This window comes from Mustela putorius, unplaced genomic scaffold (genome assembly GCF_011764305.1).
Source record: "Mustela putorius furo isolate JIRA1106 unplaced genomic scaffold, ASM1176430v1.1 tig00003846_pilon_pilon_pilon, whole genome shotgun sequence".
NCBI lineage: Eukaryota > Metazoa > Chordata > Mammalia > Carnivora > Mustelidae > Mustela > Mustela putorius.
Window position 1 is genome coordinate 7,475,409 of NW_025421999.1, and position 23,071 is coordinate 7,498,479.

At 37.7% G+C, this 23,071-nt stretch overlaps 1 protein-coding gene across 1 annotated transcript; it reads left to right on the forward strand.

Annotated features, from left to right (window-relative positions):
- The first annotated feature begins 1,023 nt into the window (after positions 1-1,023).
- On the forward strand, positions 1,024-11,414 carry SLC7A13 (solute carrier family 7 member 13). The gene is given in 8 exon segments (XM_045063133.1): positions 1,024-1,617; positions 1,619-1,968; positions 5,479-5,484; positions 6,187-6,312; positions 8,040-8,108; positions 8,901-9,027; positions 9,932-10,158; positions 10,191-11,414. Coding segments are annotated over 8 exon segments (1,380 nt in total). The 5' UTR covers positions 1,024-1,291; the 3' UTR covers positions 10,340-11,414.
- Positions 11,415-23,071: the final 11,657 nt, after the last annotated feature.

The window sequence follows — 23,071 nt, forward strand, 5'->3', positions numbered from 1 at the left end:
GGTCTCCTTCCCTCACTCCCAGGACTTTGCTTTCTGGGACGGGATGAGAGGCATGGTTTCTTTTGGGAGAGGACCTGATCATGTTTCTTGAGATCTATACAATATTTTCAGTGGGTTTTCTTGGATGCAGTCTGCCAGGAAATAGCCATAACCAGAATGAAAACAGAAGCAATTTTGTTTTCATTCATTCTTAAAGGATAACTTGAAAATAATCTACTTCTGAGACTGGTAGTGTGTCCCAAGCGTATAAGGTTTTGGAGATCCTCAGAGCAAAGCTTTGCATGATAAAATCAATGTATATAAGAGCTACTAAGGCCAAGGCCTTGCTCGGATGTTCAGAAACTTCCTTCCCCCTGTCTGTGGGGTCAGGCTTTCTCCTGTACTTCCGGTTCACATCTTTCTGCATGTGATCCAGGCTATCAGAATGATGGTCCATTAAGGGACAGTCTTAATGTTGCAAGGAATTTCACTCTCCCACTTTTTAATTGGCTTCCATGAGCCTGATGAAGGGTGAATACTTTGTTTCTTAAGAGCTTGATGATAAAAAATGGGAGGAAGAAGTAGTTTAAGTAAGAGGAAAGTAAGTGAGTTGATTCCTCGGTGTTTATGGGAGGAAGTTAATAGACTCTCTCCAAAGTTGAGATATTTGTGAATTAAAAAAAGACTTTTCGTATTATTCAGAGTTATGGAGGCAACTACCAAGAAGAACTAATACCATACATAAATGGTTTGTCCCCAGAGAACAGAACTAGAATGTGTTTGGGAAAGAGTGAAATAGAGTAAGAAACTCCTGCTTTGTTCTAATACCCTGTTTTTTGAAATTCCTTTTTTCCATCTGAATGTATTATTATTATTATTTTTTAAGATTTTGTTTGTTTATTTGAGAGAGAGACAGTGAGAGAGAGCATGAGCGAGGAGAAGGTCAGAGAGAGAAGCAGACTCCCCGTTGAGCTGGGAGCCCGATGCAGGACTCCATCCCGGGACTCCAGGATCATGACCTGAGCCGAAGGCAGTTGTCCAACCAACTGAGCCACCCAGGTGTCCCTGAATGTATTATTTTGATAATAATTAGAAACAAGTTAAACTGAACCCTTCCAATCAACTTTACACTATTTTACTTGGATGCATCACATACATTTTGTTAACGATTGAAAATAGGCTGCATTTAATAATATAGAGTAAAAAGGACAACACTTTTATTTCAGAGAATCTATGAACATCCTTTTTCAGCAATATAGGCAGAAAAATTTAGAAATTATGGTTTATATATTTTTTAAATATTTTAATTACAATGGATAAAGGGAAGAAGATACAACTCTAGAGAATGATTGGATATTGCAGGAGCACAAGCTTTTTAGTCATTAATACCATTGGTATAGTACTTTTTGTGACCCCCCCCAAAGGGGCACTGAAGTACTCTTGCATAAATGTGGGGTTTTCTTTGTGTATTTAGGCTGCCTGTACCCTGTTTTCCATGATGACCACTTTCTGCTCAGCAGGGATGGGTATAGCCTTCCCATGCAGAGGAGCTCAATATTTTTTCAAAAGATGTTCTGACAACTTGATCTCTCTCCTGAATCTCTGGACAGCTTTGTTTCTGGGGCCAGGGTTAGGTGCCAGCCCTACTCCTCACTGACTATAGCATTGAGCCTTTTTATTCTAGCTGCTCTGCTCTGGAGCTACCAAAGAAATGTCTGGCACTAGCCATATTGTGGACTGTGGGAATTCTGAATTGTCGAGGTGTGAAAGAGGTGATTTGGCTTTGGACAGACAGCCTAGGGCTGAAAATGGCCCTACTCGGTCTTATTTCCTTAAGCAGAGCGGTACTGCTGATGAAAGGAAGGAAGAGAATGTAGAAAGCTTTCAGAACTCTTGATACTGATTTTCCAGAAGACTTCCAGTTTATAGACGCTGTTTTCCAAAGATATTTTGCATTTTCAGGCAGAGGATGTTTTACATTTATAGCAGGTAATTACCAATTCATTGAGAAAGAAAATCTCAAGTCATGACTTACTGCATGCAATGTGAAATGTACATCTTTTTAAAATATATTTTGAATTTTATTTTAAATACATGATGATTCAGTGTTTATTTTTCTTTCTTACTTTCTAAATTGAGTCAGAATATGGCAGTCTTGCACTTATCACCCAATCTTAATGTTTTCGCCCATTCATTCAAAAATGCTTGTTTTATTGAATGACTTCTTTTTTTTCAGCTTTCTTTTCTGGGCCCACATTTATGGGATCTCCATGTTAATCTAGTTTCCTTTCTGTTAATGGATGAATTCTGGGGTTGTGGACATTTTCCTCAGGAGTGATCCAATGCCAGACTTTGTTTGTGTTGTGAGTGGGTGTGACACACTTATGCTCCGAAGTACTTTTAAAGAGAAGAGAATCATAAATATAATTGCTCACAGGCTGGATTTAACACTCTTCCCTTCAATGTCAAGAGAAAAGATTTCTCTCTTCATTTTTGAGATCAGTCTGTTCCTTTGAACCCTCTTCTTTCCCTCTCACCTCCTCAGGGAGATTCTCTATTTGTTTATTTCATTTATTTCATTTTTTTTTTTTAAGATTTTATTTATTTGTTTGACAGAGTGAGATCACAAGTAGGCAGAGAGGCAGGCAGAGAGAGAAAGGAGGAAGCAGGCTCCCCGCCAAGCAGAGAGCCCAATGCAGGACTCAATCCCAGGACCCTGAGATCATGACCTGAGCCGAAGGCAGAGGCTTAACCCACTGAGCCACCCAGGTACCCCTGTTTATTTCATTTTTTTCAACTTCATCCTTTTTACCGTTCTTTTCTTTGACATTTCAACATGAAGTACGTTCTAGTCTTAAGCACATATTTCTTTTAATCATAAGACCCCCTGAGTCACTGATGTGTCCCTTAAGTATTAAATAATTTGGTCAGCAAATATTTTTTTAAACATTGGGTATTTTTGAAAAAACCCTGTAGTAGTTCCTTAAGGTGAGTAAGATATACTTTTTACCCTAAAGAGGCTAGTAGTCTAATGGAAAAGGCAATATCTAAATTTTGGTCTGACCTCTGCCACTTAATGAGCTGCGGCAAGTTTCGTCACCCCTCTGGAATTTTTTTTTTTTCCTCCTTCATGTAAAAAATGGTCATTATGATTTAAAATCAGTATAATTCTGTGCTTATAAACAATGGCATGATAGAATTTAGTAAGTGGTAATAAGAGAACAATGTGATTACAGTGAGAATTCAGTAGATGGTAAGAACACCTTTGTTGTGTTATCAAAAGGTGGCAACTTTCACTGAGCTCAAAAAATTCCAGCAGCAGGGTGGCTCAGTTGGTTAAGCATCTGTCTTCTGCTCAGGTCAAGTTTCAGGGTCCTGGGCTCCGGCCTTGGCATCGGGCTCCCTGCTCTGCTGGCAGAAAGACAGCTTCTCCCTCTGCCTGATGCTCCCCCTCCATGTGCTCTCTCTCTTTGTTGAATAAATAAAGACAATCTTAAACAAAAAAATTCCAGCAGTAAAATACTATGAGTGAAGCCCGTGGAGACCAGAAATACTGCAGGACACAGCGTGTAACCTTGGGTGGTTGCAAAATGGTTTCCATCTGGTGAGTTGGTTTATAGATAGGATTATTAAGGCAAGTATATAGAAAGAAGTAGAATAAAATGGCATAGGGTTGGAGACTGGAGAACGCAACTTTAAGGGGGTAGGTGGAGAAAGCAGATGCAATGAAGAAACCAGAAGAGTTTGAGAGAATTATGAAAGAAAATCACTCTATGTTCCAAAAAAGAGGGTGTAATCAACCCGGTGAAGGGCTTGAGAAGTTGAGGAGTGTGAGGACTGAGTAGAAGACATTTCACTAAGTAAGAAGTCACTGGTGAACTCTGGACAGGAGAAGAAAGTCTGCATTGAGTTAAACGGTGAAGTTCTGCGATAAGAACGCCGTGAGAGGAGATTACTTTTCTAAGCAGTTTGTGATTAAATGTACCACTGCAATTTGAGAGGCTAGCGTAATTAGCTTGACTTTCCCTCTCTCTCTCTCTCTCTATATCTTACTTCGTCACTCTCTCTTATAAGGCTAGAAGAGATGTCTCTGGCTTCTGTTTTATTCATCTTGTTCCATTGCCAGAGATGTTTCACTGCTAGATAATTCTTGTCTGCTGAAAATAGATTCACAAAATTTACTAACCTTTAAACTATTGTAGAACTCTTTACAAGTGGCTGGCAGTAAACAAAAGCAGGAGGGATTTCAGTATTCGAGGATTGTTAATTTACTTAATAAACTTTAAGTACAGTGAAGTTCCAAGTAACACTTTTAACTGTAAAATGGTGATATGTAGGCAGCTGACTTAGCATCTTGTAGGAACATCTATCTTCTAAGTTCAACACCAAGGATATTCGCTATTATAAACTTGAATTATGTTATGTTATATTACATTCCTTACTCTCTGTAAATCTAATACATAATAAGAAAGAGTAAAAAGCCCAGAGGAAAGTGTAGTTAATCCTAAAAGTTGCCTTTTCCTTGTTCAAAACCTTTGACTAATAACCATAGTCATTAATAGCTTATTAAGTGCTAGACATTTGATTGGAATTTTATTGTCATATTTTCTGTTCTCCCCATATACAGGTAAAGAAATTGAAACCTAATAGTCAATAAATTGTCTAGAAGCCTACTAGTAAATGCTTCAGACATAATTTAGCTGAGAACACTGAAATTTCTTACTCTTTAAGTGCTCAATCAGCTCATATTAGTGTACACCATGGGTAGTGCATTCTACCCGTGGGCAGATGCAGATAAGACAGATTTGACATATGTCAAATTACAGATATTTATTATCAGGAGGATTGGTCTTTATATAACAGAAACCCACACACATTGGCTTAAACCATAAAAGAACTTGTTGGAAGAATAATGTTGTATTTCAAGGAACACCTGAGCAACTAATCTTCAGGAGCAACAGGAGTTAGGGAAGCTCTATGACTTAAAAAGTAGATTTATCAGCCATCTTTCTTTTCTGCTATGTTATGTTGCTTTTTTCCTCTCTCTCGGTGTTTTTGCTCACTATCATTGACATTTGGTTCAAATTCTTAAGAGGAATCTTCTTGTATACTGGCAGTGATTGGCTTTCAGTGAGTCAGAGGTCTACACAGTTCTATTACCAGTAGCCAGGGCACAGGGTCACATTATATACACATGATTATAATGTTCAGTTCTTTATGTCAGGGATAATTTTTACAGAATAGCAGAATTGGGGAAAATGGACTGACCAATGGGACAATATTTAAGAATAAGACTATCTTAGAAAATCCATTACCTATGATGCTAAATCATGACCTCTTTTCTTTTTTGCACTTAATAGTGACATTAAGGGAAGGCAAAGAGCCTACAGGAGAAGAGAATTTATGACTGATTCTTTTACTCTTTTCATATATGCTATGAAAATGTATGCTATGATGGTTTTTGCTAGCCAAGGGGAGCTTTCTCTTTTATGCTCCCAGGAGAAGGTACTATGTTGTTGAGATCTGAAGGAACAGTAAGTGTCAGCTCAGCAACTAGGAAAGCAAAGAACATTCCACATGAGAGAATGGGTACAGGGGCCATGACACTTTTGAGAAATTGAAGAAAAGCCCGTGGGCCTATGACACAGATAGATCATCAAATTATAATGTAATATATTCTCAAAGACCTTTATATCTTTTAATATTTACCACATATTTACCATAGGGATATTTACCACAGTCACTATTATCACTTTTATTTATGTGATCATTTAATCCTTGCATCTGTCTTCTTGAGGTTAAGCTTCCTGTTCGTTTTTGCTCACTATCATAATTCTACTTCCCAGACTAAATGCTTTCTACCAAACAGCTGAGGCTGAAGACACAGGTAGGCCCCAAACCATACAGGGTTCTATAGGATCAGTTTTGATTTTCATTCTTGTGACTTTCTTCAGAAATGTTACCATCTCTAAGGAAAATGAAGAAAATTTCCCCCCTTTTCTGCACTTATCACGGAACTTAGAAAGGCAATAGTTGTGTAGTAGTTCACTAATATGTTTGTGTGTATGTGTTTTAGTAAGTGTGGTGGTGGCCTGGGTGCATTGGAGGAATCCAGCCCAATAATTAATGCATAAATCAGTTTTAAAGATAAACTCAAGACAGAATTGTACTCATTGTGATTTTGCTCTTTTATGTGTTATAGGGGAGCTGAAGAACCCAGAGAGATAATTCCAAGATGCATATTAACTGCATTACTTCTGGTGACTGTTATTTTTCTACTAGTTAGTATTTCCTACCTGACTATACTGACACCCAGAGATATTCTCTCTTCAGGTTTGTAAACAAGTGACTGAAGCAATAAATAATAGTAAAGACCATTTGGGTCATCAGTATCCCTTCACCAGTCAGACTGCTGTTTGTTCTTCATTATTTCATATACAGAATCAACTTATAATTTTCAAAAATAACAAAGGGGCCAAAGAGTATGATTTGGCTTAGGGAAGAGTTTTATAGTTAAGCATGATAATATGGAAAACCATATTTCTGGTGATACGGAAAAAATACATATATATAATGTTGACATATGATGCAGACTAGGTTCAAAATATTTGTATTCCTTTCATGATCTTTCCTCACCAGAGTGATACTGTGTAACCAATGCTTGGTCTATTAAAACTTTTACCATGTTGATTTTCTAAATGTTCTACATGACATAAAGAATGATAAACTGGAAATGTGGGCTATTAGCAGTTAAAAGAGTAGTTGTTAATGGTCAATTGATGGTTATAATTAATAGTATTAATATGTAATATAATGTTGTTTCTTATAAATGACTCTAAAATTTATGGTGGCAAAGGGACCCTGGACATATTGGACATATGAAATAAACTTCTGAGATAAACCAACATCCAGTACCATTAGGACTAATCTCTTTTGAGTAGCTATTACTGTTTTGGTAAATCTTTGAGGCACTGGAGGTAAATCTAAGAGAGGTTTAATATAAGAGTCCTAACACACTTTGCCTCCATTCTTGTGTTACTGGCGGAGCAAGAAGCTGCCATATGTGTGGTATCAGTGTTGATTCACATGGTCTAGTGTGCTTAGGGAACCGTAAACTAGAAATGATCAAGATTCTGAGCATCTGTGGAACAAACCAAATGCTAAATTGCATCAGAGCAAGTAGTGATTTGCTAACTATTTTGATTATGTAAAGAATAAATTAATAAAATTTATTATGGGTGTGGTCAGGACTGCTGATCAGCTGATCCTGACGTTATGGTTCATTGAATCTGGCTTCTGTTATGACTGCCAGTTCTCTGGTCATATTGGTTGTTAAAAACTATGATTATCTCATCTGGTGTGTCCTAACAGTTGCAGCAAATTTTTGGGTGGTGCAATTGTTCCATATGTGTAGAAGACCCATGAAGTATTTTGACCATAATGCTTGTGATTAGGTTTTTTTTTTTTTAAGATTTTATTTATTTTTTTTTTGACAGACAGAGATGACAAGTAGGCAGAGAGGCAGGCAGAGAGAGAGGGGGAAGCAGGCTCCCTGCTGAGCAGAGAGCCTGATGCTGGACTCGATCCCAGGATCCTGGGATCATGACCTGAGCCGAAGGCAGAGGCTTTAACCCACTGAGCCACCCAGGTGCCGTGATTCGGTTTTTAATGCTTACTCTTCTAAGCATATAATCCTTAGACCATGGTTAGATTCCGAAATAATTTTCTTGGATTCAAATATCCATCTTTTATTGCATTAGGAATTTAAGAAAATAATGAGAGTGGGGGCTGGGGTGGTTCAGTTGGTTGAGCGTTTGCCTTGGTTCAGGTCATGATCCCACAGTCCCAGGAGTTCCTACAGGCAGGAAATACAAGAGGTAAGTACTGCTGTGTGGTCACAAGTGATAGCATTTCCTGTCCTGAAACATCAGCTGAATTTGTTCATCAACAAATTCCATCCTTTCTACTTTACTTACTTTAAATTTACTTTCAGTCTCTATGAGGAGATTTGCTTTCTTGGTTTTGTTTTGTTTGTTTTAATTTTTTTGTTTTCTTTACAGGAGAGCCCTTTAATTACAGAAAAGGAAATAAGCAAAAACTTGGCAACATCAGGATATTATTGGAGAAAGGTGACCTTGATCCTCTCATGATCAGAATAGTCCTGGTGGACTAGGCATCATGTTAAAAGCTTTCCTTGCATTATCACATTTACTGCTCTCTGTAACACAAAAAGTGGATACTTCTCTTATCCCCGTTTTATAGATGAGGAAACTGGTTTAGAAAAGTTGTTACTTGCCCAATTGCACATAGCATGAAGTAGAGCCAAGACTGAAATCTAGGCAGTTTCTTTAGAGTATGTCTTTTAGCCACTACAAACAAACATAAGAAATACATAATATAAGAAATTGAAGAAAGAACACTCAGCCGGGTGTCTGGTTGGATTCTCTCTCTCTCTCTCTCCCCCTCTGCCTCTTCCCCTGCTTGTTCTCTTTCTCTCTCTCTCTCAAATAAGTAAATAAAATCTTAAAAAAAAAAAAAAACATACGGGAAAAAAGCACCCACCAACGTTGGTTGACTTAAAACCATCTTTCCTTTCTAGTCCCCCCTTCTACTTCTTCCATCCAGCCATCCCCTAACTTTGAATGTTTGAGTATCAGTTATTGAGAAGCAATTACATTTTAAGTATCTTATTAGGTATTCTGGATGCAGAAAGGAATAAGATGTGGCTCCTGGCTTTAGGCAGGGTATAATCTATTTGGACAGTTAGGTGAACCAAAAATCATAGTATGATTATTGCCGTGTGGTGACCTCCAGAAAGTGTTCAGAAAATACATGGGGAAGGAGGAATCATCTTGTTATTTTTCCTCTGATCTTCAGTTTCTTCCGATCTAAAATGGTAATAAATAATGCTTATGTCCTAGGAATGCGGAATGTATTAAACAAGCTAAAACGTGCAAACAATCCAGAGTCTCACATTGATAGTTACTATGATTTATATAATTATTTGATACACATTTGCATCAGAAAGAATGGCAAGGGCAACCATAGGTAAAAGTAGTTAATGTTTGTTGCAAATCCCATATGAATGCTCTTTTCTTTTCCCTCAGTAATTTGATCATTGATATTGTGCTGTGAGATGACAAATTATCTTTCTCAGAGGTGTTTACAAATTAAGAGGGGATTATTATTATTATTCTTTTTAATATAAGCTCTACACCCAACATGGGGCTTGAACTTATAACCCCAAGACGGAGGGTCTCATGCTCTACTGACTGAGCCAGCCAGGTGCCCCAAGAGGAAATTCTTAATAAGTTCCCAAGGGAATGACCTTCTAATCAAAGGGCTTCATAAATATGAATATAGCTATATTGGGGGGTATAGACTCAAATCTATTTATTAAAGATGTATCAAAAGTGACTGCCTATTGAAATTTCTCCCTAGGTTGGGTAGTATTTGGTGCAGGACACTTATCAATCCTAGGGCAGAGCAGGTAAGAACAGGGCTTCAAGTTTTTTAGCTAAAACAAAAACAAAAGCAAAAATCCACCCAAAATAGGGAGAATTGCCTTGGCGAAAGTTTTTTTTTTTTAATTTTTTTACATAGACTGAGCCTATAAAGTTATAATATTTACCTGTCAATATCTGCCTGAATAACAGAGGGTTTGAGGATGTTCTGTGTTTTTGACATGAATTTCCTACGGCCTAGATATTTCCCCAGGAAAATTATAACTTTCTTGGAGCTCTAGGAACTCCATCTTAAGGAATTCATTCCATCGAGATCAGAAGATGGTTCTCTTACTACCAAATGATCATGACTATTTCTACTCATGAACAGTCAAAACACTAGATGTTAAATCCTTCAACCAATAATACCCTGAAAATGAAAGTCTTCAACATTCTACCAAGCCAGATTTATCTACACTCAGATAATTTAACCCATTTTCTATCACTAGTTTTTATCTTATTTTTGTTTGTATAAGTATGCGGATACATTATATGGGTTTTCATACCTTATTGTTTGAATTTTGCCTTTTTATTCAGGTGTCTTTTCCATTACCATTGATAACAATGACCATCAGCCTATGTTTGACTTTGATCCCTTTGGTGAAGTCTCCACATATACATTGTATCTATGTGTGTCTCTTTGTTCTCAGCCTCAATTTAAAATATATTAAAGTTATGTAAAATTTCTGTTATATTTTAAAACTTCTGTATATTTTAAATTGAGGCTGATTTGGTTTGAGAAGATAACATGCTATTTACAATTGCAGTTTAATATTTGCACCCCTGATGTGTCTGAAGAACAGATGTCAGAAGTAGAAACTGTTAAAGAAAATAGCCTTTTAAACATGACAAGTTAAATTAAAAAAAGATCAAGCACATGATAGAACATTAATGATGAAATACCCATGGTAGCTTTCTTTCTTCAAAGAAATAGTGTATAAAGAGGTGCCCATGATAATCCTAGCTTTAAAAACCATGCAGAAATCGTTGTATAACTAAAGCTCTGTTTTGGTTTGCATTGGTTGATATGTTGGTATTTTTCCCTCTTCCATTTTCTTTTTTCTACACCCCAATCTTTTACTACTGAATTTGTGATGACTTTGTGATAAAATTTAGCAATTAAAATAAAAAAGCATTCTCTTCATCATACTTGAGTCCTTCTATTGGTGCTGATTTGAAGATTAAAAAAAATAACATCATTTGTCTTATCAGCTGCTCCCTACTAGTAGTATTTTTTCAACCTAAAAGCTATTTTGAAGCATGGGTTTTAGGTTATTTTCCTTCCTACTCCTTCCTCTGAATACCGAGGAGCCTTAGACAAACAAGTTCACTATGCTTCAACAGCAACCCTGAAATCATGACCTGAGCCAAAACCAAGAGTCAGAAGCTTAACCAACTGTGCCGCCCTTCCAAAGTTTTTCTTAATAAGAAGCTGTAATGTGATTTCTACCTATCAAGTGAAATCCCCTTTCACATTACATCTTTTTAAGTATTTGGTGATAGCTATCTCATGGATTGGAGTCTTCCCTTCTCCAGATTTATTACTCCCCCACACCCAGTATTCAAGAATTCCTGCTTTTGAAAGCCTTGATTCCTTCACTCCTCCCAGATAGGATCTTTTTATGTTAAGAAATCCTTAATTTTTAATGTTGAAAACAATGTAGACTTTCTAAATATGGTCTGATTATGGCAGGGTAGAACACATCTATCATGTCCTTGATCTAGATGTTAGAGTTTTGTTCGCAGTTTTGGTACCAAAGTCTTTCCTATAAATTATGGCTTGAGACATACCTGCTCTAAGACTGTGTGGGATAGATACCCCTGTGCAAGTCTGTCAGGTCAATAAAATTTCTCAGGGAAACTTTTGTTTCACAACAGGTGACAAGAAAGTGGTTGATGATTGGGAGCCTGGGTGGCTCAGTGGGTTAAGCCGCTGCCTTCGGCTCAGGTCATGATCCCAGGATCCTGGGCTCCTTGCTCAGCGGGAAGCCTGCCTCTCTCTCTCTGCCTCCACCTGCCTCTCTGCCTGCTTGTGTGCTTTCTCCCTCTCTCTTTCTGACAAATAAATAAATAAAATCTTAAAAAAAAATTGGTTGATGATAGCAAAAGCCAAGGTTTAAAGATTTGTCTTTCAAGGAAAATTCTAGCATGAATTTTATATAGTGTGTGTGTGTGTGTGTGTATATATATATATATATATATATATATATGTATAATGTTTATGTAACATATATATATACACACACACTATATATGTTACATAAACATTATACATATATATATATTTATATATAGAAAATAAAGCCTTCTAGAATGTTTGTATAGCAAACCTTCTGCTTTCCAATTCCTTTTGTACCACTCCTGACCATGAGTGCTTTACCTTCCTGTCATATTTACTTTAAGTGGAGTCTGTCTTGAAGCCACTCTGTAAAGAATTCCTTTGATGACATTAGGCAAGGGGCTTATTTGCTACACTCTGAAGGGCAGTTAATGACACTTACCCATTTGACCCAAGTGTACTGTGGAAATTAATAAGTTGTGTATGACTGTACTTTGAAGTTTAAAAGTGATCTTGTCTCTATTGTGTAATTAGGGCCTTTGAGATATTAACTCTTGCTTGCATCATGAAATTGGCAAAGCAGGTGATATTTGAGGAATTTTCACTTCCTTTCTAGCCAGAGCAGGTTTAGAATAGCTCTGAGAGGGTGTATTATTTTCCTAGGCTTGGTTGCCATAACAAACTATCATAAATGTGGTGGCTTAAAAAAACAGAAACTTGTTCTCTCACAATTTTGGAGGCTAGAAGTCCAAAATCAAGGTGTTGGTAAGATTGGTTCTTTTTGGAGGTCCTCAGGGAGCATCTGATCCATGCCTTTCTCCTAGCTCCTAGTGGTGGCTGGATTCCTTCGCTTTCCTTGGCTTTTAGCTGCATTACTCCAGTGTCTGCCTCTGTCTTCTCCCCTGTGTCTGTTGTCAAATCTCTTTCTCCTTTCTCTTATAAGGGCACTCACTCTAAATCTAGGATGATTTCATCTTGAGACTCTTAATTCCACAAAGACCCTTATTCCAAATTAGATCCCATTCTGATGTTCCAAGTGGGTATTTTTTAGGGGAGCTGCTATTCAAGCTACTAAGCTAGGTCTTCCTACTTATCAAATTCAATTCCCTATTTGTGTGGTAACATCTTACAGCCATACAGGCTGATTCATGATTCTTGTTTTTACTTCTTTCTATGGGGGCAAATTCATCCACATGCTAGAGTTGGAGCTAAAATATATAATCTGGAAGAATCTCAAACTCCATGTCAGGATGTAGTATTGTGAGCCTCCATGTTAGCAAAGTGTCCTGAAAGGACAGAATCAGTATTTCAAAAGAGACCATAAACTAGACTTGAAGATCATAGCCAGGTAATCTCTAGAGCTGGATTATTATGATCCTGATGTCAGAGACAAATAGAGTACCCAGACAAGCAAGAATCTTGATGTTCCTATTTATGCCACATTTTGTTGTCTAGGCTAATGATGTGGTTGTAAAGAATATAATTGTGCTTCAGTGGCTCTGTTCATATCTTTCCATTAGGCCTAGAAGATGGGGTTCTTGGAGATGTTATCTTTTGTTCAATTTGTTTAAGTGTCAACTCTATGTCAATAGCTTAGGCATGTTGGGATATTTCCCAGCATATAGCTATGTGCTCATTTAGAAGCATGGAAAACAAACTACCTGAATATAGAGAAGTCACACAGCAAATTTGTAGGGACTAAAGATTCAGCCTTATGTTTCTGTATAAGGTACTTCCATAACTTTGAGATGAGAGAAAAAAGCTTTCCTTTATTTTCACCTGGGGTGTTAAGCCTTTGATGAAACTTTTCAATATAGAAAATACTTTCTTTTGGTTTTGGGGAAATTTTCTTGAATCATTTCATTGATAAGTTCCTTTTTTCTATATATGTTGTTTTCTTTTTCCAGCATTTTTATTATTTTGATGTTGGAACTCCTGGACTGTTCTTATGATATTATCTTTTCTTTCGTATTTTTAATCTTTGTTTTTGTTCCTATTCTCTGGAAATTGTTTTTCATGCTTCCCTCTTCCTTCATTCTAATTATTATATTTTTAATTTCCAAGGTTTCGTTTGTATTTCTTTTTAATAACATATTGTTTTGGGCTCATAGATTCAATATTTGCACTTGTATTTCTATTGTCCATGTTGAATTAGAGCTGTTCTCAGATGCCTTGTATGCTTTAACTGTCTCCTTATGATTAATGAGCCAAAAAGTTGATGGGAATTCTGAATGTATGCATGAAGTCTACAAAATTAAAAATAACTACTGTAGTTCCTCTTTATTCATAGTTTCATTTTCTGCGGTTTCAGTTACCTGCAGTCAACTGTGGCCTGGATGCAGATGCCTCTCCTATATCTTGTCAGAAGGTCAGTAGTGGCCTGACATAAAGTCCCAATGTCTATGTCACTGACCTCACTTCATCTCATCACGTAGGCATTTTATCTTCTCACATCAAAAGAATGGTGTGATAATACAATAAGATACTTTAAGAAAGAGAGAAAGAGGAACCACATTCACATAGCTTTTATTACAGCTTATTGTTAAAATCATTCCGTTTTATTATGAGTTTCTATTGTTAATCCCTTACTGTGCCGAGTTTAAAGATTAAACTTTATCATACTTAGGTGTACATAGGAAAAAACAGTATATGTAGAGTTTAGTACTATCTTTGGTTTCAGTCAGCTGTTGGGAGTCTTGGAATGGGTTAGGAGTGACTACTGTTTATGGTGATATGGGTGGACTAATTGTTAAGGACTCCCCTCCCCCAAGATAAAATCTGTATATCTGTCGTCTTGGGCTGGTCAGTTTCCTCAGAGAAATCTTCTAATCTTCTTGCTAAAGGGCACCTGAGTTGAAAGTTAGAAGAACCACGGAGAAACAGATAGAACCCTCATATTGTTAACCTGAAAATTTAACCATTCCTGGAACTGCTTGTCTGTAACTTCTTGCTTTGTGACTTAATTGCTTATGATTTAAGACACTTTTACCAGTTTTCTACTTTAAGCTAAAAGCATTTTAACTGGCAGGGTGCCTGGGTGGCACAGTCGTTTAAGTCTTCAACTCTTGCTTTAGGCTCAGGTTATGATCTCAGGGTCCTGGGATCAAGCCATGTCAGGCTCCTTGCTCAGGGTAGGGTCTGCTCAGGATTCTCTTTCCCTTTCCCGCTGCCCTTCCCCCACCACACACTCTCTCTCTCTCTCTCTCTAAAATAAATAAATAAATCTTTAAAAAATATATTTCAGCTGGCAAAAGTGGTAGAATGCAGGGTGTTTGGTAGTGGTTGCTAAGTGATGAGTGATGGTAATCAATCTCTTTAAGCCCGTTTTATCATTTACAAATCGGAGTTAAACTTACCATGTAGGTTTGTATGGGAATTATATTAAAAATAATATAAAGTGGGCGCCTGGGTGGCTCAGTGGGTTAAGCCGCTGCCTTCGGCTCAGGTCATGATCTCAGGGTCCTGGGATCGAGCCCCGCATCGGGCTCTCTGCTCGGCAGGAAGCCTGCTTCCTCCTCTTTCTCTCTGCCTGCCTCTCTGCCTACTTGTGATCTCTCTCTGTCAAATAAATAAATAAATCTTTTAAAAAAAATAATATAAAGTATTTTTCTCAGTAACTGATGTATAGCAAACTCTAAATAAATAGTGGTTAACACTTTTAAATTAATTAAGACCTCTACCTTTTTTCACTTTAAAAAACTGTCTTACTAATAATACTCATGATTTGAGTGCTAATTGAAGGCAGGCACAGCCTTAGATGTAAGTATTTTCATGTTCATATGTGGCATATGGTAAATTTTCTATAAAATTTATAAAACAAATGAACACAGTAGATATGTAATACATTTTATTAGAGGAACAAATAAATGAATAAATGAGTAAGTGAACAAATATCGATATCAATAGAAAAATATGAACTCTCCATAGAAGTTTGCGTTTGCCATTTACTGCAAATTAAGTAGCCCATTGCATCATGGGAAATTATCCTGGAGCTCCTTCTGAGAAATCTCTTTGAACTGCATTAAGGACAGATCTTGTCTCTCACCCTATCTGGGATTTTATCTGAAAATCTTACAGGCTTGAATAGTATCAAATTTCAATTTATGTAATATGCATTTAGCATTTTGCCATAAACAGAACTCATTAAAACAAATCGAGTGCATCACAGAAATTTCTACAGAACAAGGTGTTCTTTATAAGAGCCTGTGGCCTCTATAATTCTCTTCCTCTTCTGAATTGATGGGCTCATTCTGGGCAGCAACCAGAGTTCCAACTTGAATTTCATCATCTGTTGGTCTCAATCTTATCACAGCAGTCTGTACTTTTAAAAGACCTACATAAAATTGAAAGATAATATTATTTTCTTTTGCTTACAGGAAACACACATTGTGTTTCTCACTGAAAAATTCTGGCTCACATAACTCTTGATGTCACAACTGAATTCAAAGTCCATTCTTGTTTTGGAATTTTTTAAAAGCTTAATGCAAGCTGTGCAGAAATCATAATTTAAAAAGTAAGAGCTCAAGACTTTGTGATGTTTTGATTCTGGTTCAACAGCATCCAAGTTACCTCAGGTCAATATAAAGGAAATGACCTAAACCAATGATTAAACTTGTGTAAAATCTGCTGGAAACAAGTAAATGATTTATGTCTAAATATTTTATGAGCCTAAAGGCATAATCTGAGACTTTCGGTTTTGAAAAGCCAAAGCCATCGAAGAATTAATGCCATAGTTTCTTTGGTCACTCTTCTGGAAAGCCATCGAAAGATTATGGGCACACATTTGTGGTTGAGGGAAAAAAAGCCACTAATGGGACAGTGCCATATGCTTTCTTCATCTTGTATATGAGCTGAGAAATGGCCTTTGTGGAGTCTCATGGGATGAGTAGTCTTTAAACCCCAGTCATTGGAAGACACAACTTGTGGACTGATGAGGGAAAATGTTTATTCACAAACTGGTGAATCAGTAATGACAGGAGGGATGGTGTGATGTATTTAGTTAACATTGAGGAGATTTTAGCTATGGTACAACTAGTAAAATGATGGCTTGGATTCCAGTGTGAGAGAATATTCAGTCAGAGTTTTAAAATTAGAGTATAGGGGTGCCTGGGTGGCTCAGTGGGTTAAGCCTCTGCCTTTAGCTCAGGTCATGATCCCAAAGTCCTGGAATCGAGTCCCGCATCGGGCTCTCTGCTCAGCAAGGAGCCTGCTTCCTCCACTCTCTCTCTCTGTCTACTTGTGATCTCTCTCTGTCAAATAAATGAATAAAATCTTTAAAAAAAATAGAGTATAGAAAAAGTCTGAGAAAGACAATTATCACTCTCCATATTGGAGGTGGAGATTTTGTTTGCAGATTCACATTGATGATGGCGGTGTGTCTGACCATATTCCATCCTCATAGCATTGTTGGAGCCTTGAATAAAATTATGCATGTAAGTTGCAGAACCTATAATAAGTACCCCACAAATGTTATATATATATATATATAGTTATATATATATATTGTTATATACATATGCAGCAAAAATAGTCATTCTACAGATGCAAATTATTTAGATTATTTTTTAAAAATTTAAATTATTTATTTTTTAATTTTTAATTTTTTTGTTTATTTGTTTGACAGAGACAGACAGTGAGAGAGGGAACATAAGCAGGGGGAGTGGTAGAGGGAGAAGCAGGGAGCCTGATGCAGGGCTTGATCCTGGGACCCTGGGATCATGACCTGAGCCGAAGGCAGCTGCTTAACCAACTGAGCCACCCAGGCGTCCCAGGAACACTGGGTCTTAATTAGAATCTCAGACCTTTCAGCTTCACCTTCCCAATCTTTTTTTTTTTTTTTCATCCATTCATCTGTGGATGGAAATTTGGTCAACTATTTTTTTATAAGATAACTAGAATAGATTGTGAAATACCACCCCTCTCCCTAAGTCTGTGTCATTTGGATTTTATCCCTGGAATCTTGTGCATAGTAGACAGGGCTTCTTGAACTTGGCTTGGAATTTTCTCTGTGGGGTAATAGAAACTCCGCACTATGCCCAGAGGCCAATTGAATAGCAGGGTACTGGGACTCTTCCATTTTTGTGTGAGAAAGCTGAGCTAGAAAAAAAATAATGCCAAATCTATGACCCAACTTCTCCTTCCCCAGCTTCCCTATCCCCCAGACTTGCCACCCTAAGGCCAGAAGTGAGGACCTCAAGACTCAGATGCAACTGTTTTACAGAAGATCCTGAATCTCTCAACACCAGAGTTAGTAAGTGACAGAGTCAAGAGTTGAACTGAAATCTGTCTGTGTCAACACTCGTAATATTTCCATCATGGTATTACTTTTACCTTGAGGTGGCCAGACTGTAACATTAGAGAAGGGGTGTCTGGGCCTGGAAAGGGAGGTTACACTGATGGTAGGGGTGTGTGTGTGAAATGCTCAAGGATTGGGATGTGCTGTATATACAGATGGCAGCACTTCTGACTTTTAAGTGTTCAGGCTGCTGCTGCTTTCACATTTCTCCCTCTGACGTATTTTTATCTTAATCTTAAAAGTCATTATGTGAACATGTTACCTTAAAAACCACAAAACAGTATGAATTGTGGAGGGATGCCCAAAAGAAACAATTGCTCTTTCTCTCCTGCCCCGTCTCCCTTTTTGGCTTTCATTTTACAACCCTTCTATGTACACCCATACTCTGATTAAACTGACCTGGTTGCTGTTCCTTCAACATTCAGTTTATTTTCTCTGTGTCCATGTATTTGTTTATAATATCCCTACCTGGAATGCTTTCCTTTATTTCTTTGTCATCAGAATACACTGGCCTGAATCCTTGCTTGAAATCTCTGCTCTAAGTAAAAATAATCGTTCTAATGAATACACAATTATTATAGGGAATTTCCCAAATTCTGACATGTGTTATGGCTATAGTACATATGTATATTTCCTCGCTTCAGACTATAAGCTTCTAGGGGCAGGGATGTATTTCACTGTTAAGGTATACTTCTCAAAATAGTGAAATCATGACCTATATACCAATGAAAAAGGAACATGTAGAAAAATTATTTAGGTCATTAATGAGAGAACCAGTATGATCTTTAAAGTGTTTCAAATAAGAATTCGATTTACATTCTTCACAGAATAAAACTAATTTGCACTGGCAGGAACAGAAGTAATTTACATTGTTTATCAGTTTTCTACATTTTTGCTTCTGTCTTCCTTGAGTTGCAAAATACTAGTCAACCAAAGAGAGTCAAAGGCAGCACGTCTATACAATCAGATAACCCCTAGAGGGTCTTCCTTCTAATACCCAGGGCTCCCCTGAAGGGACACCCAGTAGTACCTCCTGGCCATCTCCAAGTCTTTGATAAATTTTCTTCATATTATCCATCTTCATTTCTTATAAAACGCCAAGAACCAGAGCCTTGTAAAGACCATACTGGAAAACAATAAATCATTGAATAAATGTGATTATGGCAGTGTAGAAAATATAAAACAAATTAGAAATGTGGGAAAAAAGCTCCACAATTAGATAACTCCTAGAAGTATATTTATTATATTTTCTAATAAACCTAGGCCATATATTGAATTTGAAACTTTATCTTTAAAGTTTAACTTAGCAGGCCCATAACTTTAGAATGATTTTTAGTAGTATTTGAAAACTCTTAGTTTGAAAACAGAGTGGGAAAACCCAACTTATCTGCTTTTAATTAGCTCAGCCAGGGTATATTGAATTATGATGGCCAATGAAAATTAACACTGATTTTTACAAAATAAAATAAATCATGCTCTGAACATTTGCAAAATATCTTATTTTGATCGTTATAACCTTAACCTAGTTCTCTGAAAAGTTTCAGTAAGTAAGCTTCTCTAATGTTAACTTACCTGAGTCTTCTCAAAAATATCTAGTCACAGAAAGTCTTTTAATTGTCCTACTGATTAAAACAAAATGGTACATAATTTGGAAAGCCTACACATAACCTAATAAATGAAAAAAATTTTGTCCTAGAAAGTATAAAACCAAGATGATTCTCTTATTTTAGGAATATTTATAGGCCTACTGTTTGCCAGGCAAAACCTTTTTAAGACTTCAAATGTATTCTGAGGGTAGAAATGGGAAGTAATTGAATAAATAGCAGGCGATTATATCATGCCCCATCCAACATGATTAATCCTCTCTCCGCAGTGTTGCTTTCCTGGTACCTGGAGAAAATGCCATGAGTCAGTGTGGAATTTCAGTTGTGACTACAGACAGATGTACCAAAGAGACCAGGTCAGCATTATGCCTTGTGTAGGACCAGACTTATTTCTGTAATTAGTCCAGCTAAAAGTTACTTAATTCATGAGAAGAGAATCTAAGTTTATTGTCTTAAAGCTTAAGAGGAAAATTCAGATTAACTGGCTAAAGTTTTTTGTTTTTTTTTTAAACTGGCTCAAGTTTTAAGAAACGTCTCACAACGGACTTCCTGCCAAATAGTGGGTGGAAAGACGGATCTGGTCAGACACGAAGGTGGCAATTCCTCTGTGTAACTTGGTTCACATTTCTCTGAGTGTTAACCAGTGATGGCACTGCATTGATCTATCCATCTAACTAAACATGTAGGAGCCAGAGAACTTTTCAAGGAGCTGGGGCCATGTGTCACCTTCGCAAACGGTAGTCCCCGGAGTTGTTTCTAATTGATGGGATGGTGGTGGTGAGGGTTGGGGAGCTGCTCCCGCCTGAGGCTAGTGAACCCATTTCCAAACAGAGGAGGGGCTGCAGGCGTGGCCCTAAGTACAGCTTATTGTAAGAAACCCTGGGAAAAGTCTTGAAGCAAAAGGAAGAGAAGTGCAGACAAATAAGGAGCAAATTCTGCTGTGGGAGCCTTGAGATTTCATTTTTGCTGCTGGAATTCTGCCATGGGGAAGAGGATCCATCTCTGCCAGATGAGAAGAAAATGTTGAATTTAACTCATCTTACCTCCTAAATTACCATTAGCATGGTCATCATCAGTGCATAATTATTGAGTGTCTTCTGGATAGCTGCCCTTTAACCAGGAATATGCAGCCTTTATAAATCACAGAAGAGGGATCGGGACTTTCTAGGAGACTTAACAGAGAAATGAGCAGTCACGTATTAAACATAAACATAAAAATTGAATGTAAATACGCACATCCATGTATAAAGAATGCATATTGATAACCAAATGGCTAATTTAGCTTTGAATGAGTGTCCAGACTGGAGATGATACGTTCACATTGAGAACAGGCAATAATGAGTTTACATGGAAAGCAATATAACTTTTAAAAAGCCTTTCATAATCTTCTTAAATAGTTAGTGAACTATTTACTGTGATGTTAAGCTTAGGAAATAAATGATATTTAATACAAATCCACCATGAAACTGCCTAAGATCCTTAGAGTACTATGTTCTGTGAACGCAGAGCTTTATTATGACACCTAGCTTCCCACCAATGATCTCATGGATCTCTGGGACTGCTTAGATAACAATGACAAACATAAATTGTTTAATATCTGTAGGCTCTCTGGTGTTTTACTTCTAGGCAAACACTTTGGAAATGAAGATGTTGAGAACAAAGTGAGCTATAGTTATAATCCTTTTCAGAAATCTGAAATTGGAGAGGGAGACAAACCATGAGAGACTATGGACCCTGAGAAACAATCTGAGGGCTTCAGAGGGGAAGGGGGCGGAGGGAGGGGTGATGGGTATTGAGGAAGGCACATGCTGTGATGAGCTGTGGGTGTTAGATGTAACTAATGAATCATTGAGCACCGCATCAAAAACTAATGATGCACTATACAGTGGTTAACTGAACATAAATTAAAAATAGATAAACAGAATTCTGAAATCTCTGAACTTTTTGACATGTTAACCCAAATGAGATTGAAACAAGGAGCATTTTAGAGAAAAATTATCTGCCTGTTGGGGAAGGAGAGCTGCTTTCTTTGATTGGAAATCTTGCGTCCTTCTGTGTGGGAGTGCTGCCCCCGGCCCCCATAGCATCCTTGCCCACTTCTGGCTCTATCCCAGGCCTGGGGAAAAGCCACAGGGCTCTGTCCATGGGGCACCAAGGTAGGCAAGATTAACTAAGTGGGCCTACACTGTGACCACCACTATGGTACAGAGAATAACTTTCTCACACTCGATTACATAACTCGCTGTAAGTCAAGGGTATTACCAAGTATGCACCAAATATGACCTTTCCCAAGGTCCATAGAGACAGCACCCAAGAAGCTGAAACTCCTCATAGAGGACCCCTTTCTGACACATCCATGTTTCTTTTTTTAATTTATTTTTTATTTTTTTAAAGATTTTTATTTATTTATTTGACAGACAGAGATCACAAGTAAGCAGAGAGGCAGGCAGAGAGAGAGAGAAAGGGAAGCAGGCTCCCTGTGGAGTAGAGAGCCCGATGCGGGGCTCGATCCCAGGACGCTGAGATCATGACCTGAGCCGAAGGCAGCGGCTTAACCCACTGAGCCACCCAGGCGCCCCACCATGTTTCTTTTTTTTTTAAATCTTCTTTTTCAAAGATTTTTATTTATTTATTTGACAGAGAGAGAGATCACAGGTAGGCAGAGAGGCAGGCAGAGAGAGAGGAGGAAGCAGGCTCCCCGCTGAGCAGAGAGCCCGATGCGGGACTCGATCCCACGACCCTGATATCATGACCTGAGCTGAAGGCAGAGGCTTTAACCCACTGAGCCACCCAGGCGCCCCCACATCCATATTTCTATCTGGTTTCTTACACCCCACGCTTCATTTATCTGACTTCTGCCCTGCAAATCTTTACCTTCCTTTTGAGAAATCATGCCTCTCAGCTATAGAGGTTGATCTCCTGCCACAATCCATTCTTCTCTTCACTGAAAGTACATTTTCCCAAATCTGAGTCATCCATTTGAAAATAATATTCTGGGTGGGTGGGTGGGAGGTGGGGAGTCAATGATCTGTGCGGACACTCCCTAAGTAGCTGGGGAACAGCCAGAATAGATAATTGAGTTTTCCATGAAAGCACGGTGAGTTCATGGAATGACAGTTTCTTCCCCCAGTCTTGCATTGGAGAAATGCTTAAAATACTTCCACTCACCACCTCCCAAAGCACACCCTAATTCTGAGAGATGGTAAATTCCAATCCTATAATAAAATAGAGAAACATTTTTCTCATCCATAACCAAATTAATACTTCACAGTTTTTAGGTTAAGCAGAAAAAAAATAATCTTTTTCTTCTTCCTTTGCTTCCCTTGCTCCCTCTCTTGACGGAAGAGAGGAGAAGGTTTTATTTTTCAAGTTACCTTTTATTCTGTCAGTAACACAACTCAGGAGATTCATTATTCAGTCATTAATTCCTCATTCAGTGACTCATTTAACAGATATTTTTTAAGTACTACTGTGTGCTATGTGGTATTGGGGGGATTATATAAATATAAACAAGATATGCTCTCAGTCCACAAATATCCCATAGTGTAGTTAACTATAATACCCTGTGATAAGTGCTAGAGAGAAGTCCTAGGTGGGAATAGAGAAAGTCACAATTAAATTTTCCTGGAGA